Source organism: Calonectris borealis, chromosome 2, assembly GCF_964195595.1.
Source record: "Calonectris borealis chromosome 2, bCalBor7.hap1.2, whole genome shotgun sequence".
NCBI classification, from domain to species: Eukaryota; Metazoa; Chordata; class Aves; order Procellariiformes; family Procellariidae; genus Calonectris; species Calonectris borealis.
Window position 1 is genome coordinate 98,359,090 of NC_134313.1, and position 7,265 is coordinate 98,366,354.

General features: G+C 44.7%; 1 protein-coding gene across 1 annotated transcript; it reads right to left on the reverse strand.

Annotated features, from left to right (window-relative positions):
* Positions 1 to 1,887: 1,887 nt before the first annotated feature.
* GCM2 (glial cells missing transcription factor 2) lies at positions 1,888 to 6,768 on the reverse strand. The gene is made up of 5 exons (XM_075140701.1): positions 6,727 to 6,768; positions 5,144 to 5,396; positions 4,640 to 4,752; positions 2,957 to 3,082; positions 1,888 to 2,769 (listed from the first exon to the last, which is right to left on the reverse strand). Exons 1-5 carry the CDS (start codon positions 6,766 to 6,768, stop codon positions 1,888 to 1,890), a joined length of 1,416 nt encoding a protein of 471 aa, XP_074996802.1.
* Positions 6,769 to 7,265: the final 497 nt, after the last annotated feature.

The following is a 7,265-nucleotide window of genomic DNA, read 5'->3' on the forward strand; positions in this document are numbered from 1 at the left end:
AGAGTTTAACAAGAGCTAAGTGAGGTATACAGCAAATACCCTAAAAGACAAGGTAAGCTTGCTGCAGATGAATTCATTTAGTTTTTTGTAAATTCCAGTTTCACATGTCTGGAATTTTTAAAATGCTGAACAATCCACTGCTGAAACAGGATGCTATTAGCTAAATTCCTGTGGGGCTCATTTCCACATATCAGAGTGCACACATTGTTTTCATAAAAATACAAAAAGAAAGAAAATAAACTACACCAGAAATAATGATTTAAAAAACTCAGGTATTTGTACACCATGCTTTGCAAGTAAGATTTGTTTAGCGGTTTGATGATACCATTACAAGGTTCTGTATGTTGAAGCCAACTAGTCAACTGCTCATGTTAGTTTACACGGTGCTTTGTTTTTAACCATGATTTCATATTTATTGGAAGGATACGGTAGCATACTGTTACTCAAAGCATAGCAAAAATATACAAACCCCAGATTTTCCAAAATATTTGAATGTCCAAAAAGGTGAAGATACTTGGTAACTTAATAATAATAAATTCTGTTACGCTGACCAATCCCCTGTGTCTACATAGCTCCCTTGCTCGGTACGCACGGTTTGGGTACGGGTCCGTTCCTCAGTACTAGCAGCTTTCAAAGTACCCAAGTTTTAAACCAGCAGTGCTCCTCCATTTCTGCTTCTTCCTGGCCTGCTGGAGAATTAGTTCAATTAGCTAGAATTTGGGGATGCAAGTCCCTACGTTTTCTTTGTTTAGCTCAGAGTGTCTGGAAATTTTGGTTTCTGACCTCTCAGTTTGGTGGTTGCTTCATTTCCAGGAGAACAGTGCTGTCATGGGGAGTTATGATTGCAGAGAGAAAAATGACTAGAAGTCCCTTGGAGGAAGGAGAAAGATTTAATGGAGATGCAGTGCAGAAAGGCAGCCAGGGAAGGTGCATTCAGCGCTGACCTGTATTGTAAGCAGCTAGGATGTTGCATTTTTTAGACAGGATGGAGTTGTATTCGTGGGCAAAGCGAGGTTCTGCAGTAACACTTGCGCAATATTGGTCTGACCAGCTTGCCCAGACCGCTTTAGACAAAAAGCAGTTTCACTGCAAATGGTTTTCAGGACCATATATGCAACCCCGACACCCACGCAATGCCGGGCGTGCTTAGTGGGGGTCACCTGAGCCTTCTTGCCTCCAGGTCGGGTGTTGCAGGGGGTCGGTTCCCAGTGGTGGTGGGTCTATGCCTGGGCTTCCCCTTTTGCATAGAAAGGCTGGACAGTCTGTACTCTTGATACAGGGAATCAAAAAGCAACATGAAGTTAGCATGTACGTTCTTCATTTCTCATTTCAGAGAGCTGGTCTTTCCATTCATCAAATGGATCATGGCAGGTGAAGGGACCGTTCGGGTGAATTATTCAGCAAAGTGTCTTGCTTTTGTTTCTTTTATTTCTTTAATTGTCTGTCATTTCTTTTCAGTTGACTATAGCCACCTTCCTTCATCTTTTTCCACTACCTGGTAAGCATTTTCTTTTTTACAGATGGAGCATTTTCTCTCCAAAGCTGGAGGTGTCTGGCAGGAGTTGTGGTTACAAGTGGATTGCATCCCCCGACAGAGGAGGCTGTCGACTTCCAGAGGTGCCGTGCCTCCAGGCTGCCTTCACCCAGGCACATTTGGGCTCAGCTCCTTGTGCCGTTTTAGAGATTAGGTGGGGCTGGATTGAAATTTTGTGTGAAACATGCTTCACTCAGCACAGCTCCAGAAAGGCACTTTGGGGGTTAAGCTGTTGTGATATACTGCTTCCTCAGCTTTCCTCAAATCCCAAACCACTGGCCTTAGCATGCACATGGTCAGCACGAGAATGTATTTTCGCATTTGCACGTATTTGCCATTTAGGCAACATTTAGTCAATATTCAGCACTCTCAAACCTTAAGGTCTCTCCTTCATGCTCAGCATAGCTGTTCCCCAGCGGTGGCCCATACCGATAGGTCTCCACGCTCTCGACTGGTTCAGACTTTGGGGGGACTGGGTCATGCTGGTAGAGCAATGCTGACTTTATCATCCCAAAGTCTTCCTGAACCTTCATCCCTGAATAGATAGCGCCTGAGACGTTTTCCGCTACGTGGGTATAACTCTGAAGATTTTTCATATCGCAGAAGTTGTCGCTGTATTTCAGCGCGGACGGCTTGTAAGCCTGGTAGGACACCTTGGTGGTGGTTGTGATGACGGTTTGCAACGGTGGGGCTATGGGAGAGGGGCTGGGACCGTACCTGCAGGGGTAGTCCCCACCATAGTAAGGGTGGTTAGCGCTCGTTTGCATCTGTCCATAGTCACTCCGGTCTCCACTGCCAGTTTTCCCCCAAGCTGGTTTCAGTCCGTAATGTCTGCCAGGGTTATCGAAGCTCTTATCATGGGCGGTCACAGCGTTGTAGTGAGATCCATTCAAACCGAGGGGGTCGGCATCGATGGCAGGACTTGTCAGATCTTTGTAAAATGCTGGGTAAGGGCTGGAGCTTATAAAGGTAGGAACTCCAAACTCGTAGCTGCATGGCCTGGGCACGTAGATCCTTGGATTGGGGCACTTTGGGTATGGTGATAGCGGGTCCTCTTGGAAGCTGGCTGAGTCGTAAGATGCTTTATAGAGGTCAGCGTTTTGCAGCGAAGGGTAAGACTGTGCTGGAATCGAAAAATTGGTGTCTGTGATGATACCGACCCTTTCTGGGCCATCCATGCAGGGCAGATTCTGTAGGTTATTGGCGTAACCGCCGCTGTCGTGGTACCTTCCTGCCTGACAAGGACAAGTAGATCTTTGAGATTCGGGAATCGATACTGCCTGCACGCATGTATATGTCTCAACACTTGTGCTATGGCTCATTTCAGCCCCAAATGAACAGAGGTAGCATGTTGTAAAGCTTTGTTTTGCCCTGGGATCCCTAGTGACACCTTTTGAATTGACTAAAAAAATCTTGACTTACCTCTGAGTTTAGAGATCTCTTTTTCTGGGAATGGTGAGAAAAGGACATTTGCTTCTTAATTGCACTTCGTCTTGCCTCTGCCTCCAATTTGCTCTCTGGCCTGGGGTGGTCATGGACTCCTTTAGCCTAAATTAGGTTTAACAAAGAATTAGATGTGAACTGGAAGGGGATAAAAGAAGAAAAAATGCAACAGTAGAATGAGAGGTAGCCACAGCACGGTCTGTGGTTTGGCACAAGAGAATGGGGAGGAGAAACTAAACAAGGAGGGATTAAATTTAAAAATAAACAAAATAAATCATGATTTGCAGGTAGCTAGAAGAAAAAAAGTGAGGGAGAAGTCAGTGAGGATTGCAGAGTTGCAAGGCTGGATGATGAATGAGCAAAGGTGTTACCTATGTTTATGACATTCAGGAGTAGCTGATTAGAACCAAGGAAAAAAAAAGATTATAAATTTAGTCTAGTTGATTTTCTGCAGTCCAGGATCTCAGTTCTACTTTATAATAGCCATCACTAAAACAGCATAAATAGGCTTTAGAGAGGTTTCACGCCACCAGATGACAAATATTATCTACTCTAAAAACAGTAAACACCTTCCTGAGGAGGACTGAAAAGTATACCCTGGAAAGCCACCCGAAGATGCTCTGCTATTGAAACATCTGTGGATATGCAGAAATATGTATCCAAAGCTATATGGATATATGATAAAACAGTATATTCTACATGTCCTTGCACATTACATTTCCCTAAATGGACCTCCGTATAGTCCCTAATACAAAGTAGGAAACTTAAAATTGCTTTTAAAATGCTGTCCTTTCTCAAGTAGAAATTAACTTCTAATTTTTTGAATTTTGATTTATTGACTATTTTGATGGTAAAAATCTTCAGTTTTCGCATGTGTGTAACAGAATATCTGAATAATAATACTAACAGTACTAAACAAAAAACTAAACAGGTAAGAATTTGGGAATGTGGCCAGTTTGCTTCCATTTACTGACTGGAGAACAGAATTCATTGCAGTGTGGGTCGGGGGTGGGGGGGGGAAGTCATCCAGCAGAGAATGTAATCTCATAGAACAGAAGCTTTTTGTGAATTTTTTGGCCTAATGTTGCTAAAAAAACCCAAATCAACATGAAATTGCAAATTTTAGCTTTCTAAATTCTCTTATTTAGTTTTTAAGTTCTCTTAAAACTCAAAGATTATTTTCACATGAAATAGAATATTCACATTTCAACTTGTGCAATTTAACTAAGGCTTTCCTTTCCCCTTTTATTTATTTTAATAGGAAATAAATATTAGGTCCTTGGTGAGATTCAGTTGTCAAACACGCCAGGGTGCAGGACAACCTCTGTGTTCATATTTGTGTACTGTAAAGAGGAGAATTTTAAACATCTATAATGATGTTATAGTTAACATTGAATACAGTTAACCCTCAAGTACTGCTTTTAAAAAGACACCCAAATGTTATTGTTTTATTTGTTCTTGCCATGTTCGTACTAGAGAGGAATTCAGTCATGGACCAGAACTCCACCGTGCTCACCCTCCTCAGTGTTACACAGAAAAAAAAAAGAAGAAAAAAGGGGAGAGGGAAAGAAATCTCTCTCTATATATGTATAGGTACAGTTTTTGTGTATAGGTACAGTTTGCGTGTGTGTGTGCACGCGCATGTGTATGCGTGCTTTTTACCTGGAAAAATATTGCTTTGCCATCAAGCCTCCAGAAGTTAGTGACTGGATAGCCACTGTGTCCTCGGCAAGGAATCAGCTCAAGGGCTGAGTTACAGTTCGGGCAGGCTTTCTCTGTGAATAGGGATAAAGAAACTACTGAAGATACTGGTTAAAGGCAAGGGTGTCATCTGAGAGTAAACAGAACTCAAAAGCAACATGATCAGCCTTCACGGAAATTCAGATTAAAACAGGATGTTTATGGAAATGCAGCATAGACTACCAAGCATAACTGAATGGTATGGACTAGAGCTGCATACTTGCTATAAATGCTACTGAGTTAAAGGATTGTAGGTGCGTTTCCCCTTGAGTATTTACAGACAGATGTTGACGAAATTTGGAACTAAATATATTCATCGCACTCTTTGCAATTACGCCTTAGTCTCCATCCAAGTAAAAGTGATCCCAGTTTAGAAATCAGGCCCAGCTGAAAAAAATGGGGTCCCTTGGGCATCCCAACTCTCACTTTGCTGCTTCTGCCGAGCCTTGTCGCATATGGCGGGGCGAAGCTGCAGCCTGGCTCCGCCGGGCAAAGCACAGCTCCTGGCGCACACCACCACCCCCAGGCAGGACTTCTTGAGGATCTGGCAGTTGTGGTTGTTGGTGTTGCGCATGGCCCAGCCGCTGAGGTGTCTCTGCGCATTCTTCTCCTCGCTGGAGTAGATGAACCGCACGTAGCCGTCGGGCCATTCCTGGAAGGCATCGAAGTGCTTGGGCTCCTGCGGCAGGGCAAGGGCGGTTGGGAGAGCAAGGCAGCAAGGAGGAGAGCAAGAGAATATTAGCAGTATATTGCAACCGGATGGTTTTGCCCTGTTACAAAATACATAATGGGAAAAAAAAGGGCTTTTTCTATGACCACCCAAGCAGCAGAAAAAAAATTATTGAAAGAATAGCTTATTCAGAAATGCTCTATAAAAGGGGAAAGGCAGTCTGAGCTTCCACATTTCAAAAGAAAGTCAGGATCCTTTCCTCTTTTGCATCGTGATCCATAACAACATGGTCTGTAGTCACAGATGCCTCTTTGCAGTGAGGTTACCCAGCCATAGAAGGTCAGCCTTATTACCAGAACTTAATGAGTGGTCTACCACTGATGAGGTGCCCAGACAGGACAGAAGCTGCCCTGCTCATACTTGCTATTAAGTTCTCCTTGTTGTGGGATTGCGCACCTGCAGGCTGGAAACTAGAAGTTTTAGCTAAGGAATCTTAAAGTGCATCTAATATAAGTTGAGTAAGGCTTCTACCAAAAAATAAAAATAGAGAATTGCTATTGCAAATATACTTCCAATATGCATATAGTAGTTTGAAGAAAGAACATTTCAATTTGGGATGTCACTAGATTTCTGGAGTTCCTTACCAAAATGCGATTACCAGAACAATTAAAGAATGACTAAGATTTTAAACTCCAAATATTTACAGTGCAAGCAAAGAGCTCCTGCAACGCTCATTTAACATACATATGCACCACATGTGAGCAATCCCAGTGAATGCAGGTGAACTACCAGCATTTACAGCATTAAGCCATTCTATAATTGCATGGGCTCTGTAAAATTAAATAAACTCTAAGATGAAAAATGTTGTGAATTGACAATGCATTTGGAGCTCACAACTAGAAAAAAAATGGAATGCTCATTGAGAATAAAATGTCACATCAACAAACAAAATATTTAGATGGCTTTAATTATATTAGCAGAAAACATTCAATCCAAGCTTCTTTTTGACATTTCTTTAGATGAGGAACAAGGGGGGAGAAAACTGGCTGAACAGTGGAGCTGAAGATTGTTTTAGGAGTTCATACACAGCTGGCCAAAGCTGTGCATCAAATCCATATTTTTATTACAAGTCATTTTGCAAAGACTACTGCAGCCCATCAAGACCCACATAATTATACTTTAAAAGCTGTGGGAGAAGTAAGCCAGCCATAAAACAAAGCTTTACTTTGAGAAAAGGTTTTTCCCTTGGCACCCCAGCTGCCTGGTCCCCCGTTATAGCCAGATGGGGATTTTTCTTCTACCGCGCCCCCCCCCGGCAGCCCCCCGCCCTGCCCGGTACCTGCGGCAGCTTGGGGTCGTTGATATCCCAGGTGAGCTTCATGCCGGGGGGCAGCGGCGGGCGGCGACTCCCGCCTTTTTATGCTGTCGGGGGCGTCCCCGGGGTGGGGGGGGGCGCTCCCAGCCGGCCCCGCAGGCGGGGCAGCGGCACCACCACCCCCGTCCCCGCACCTGGGCGGGCAGGGTCTGCTCCCCCTCCGCCCCCCAAGCCGGCTCCGCTGCGGTTACCTGGAGGTGGGGGGCAGCCGAGGGGGTCTCGCTTGAATCCCACCCCCCAGCACGGGGGGCCGTAACCTCTGCAAACCTGAGCAGGGTCTGGAAGTCTAATCCGGCAGCAGCGGCGTGCGGGACCGGAGGGGTGCCCATCTCCGGGCGGAGCTCTGCCCCGCCGGGGTGCCGCTAGCCTTGGAGTTCCAAGGCGGCTTGGAGCTGCCCGCAGCTTGAAAAGCCCCCGGAGGGAGCCAGAGGGACTGTACAAATAACCTGCTCTTCCTTAAATGCAGGCGTACGCCTGCTCCTTAGATTTAGATGTAAACGAAT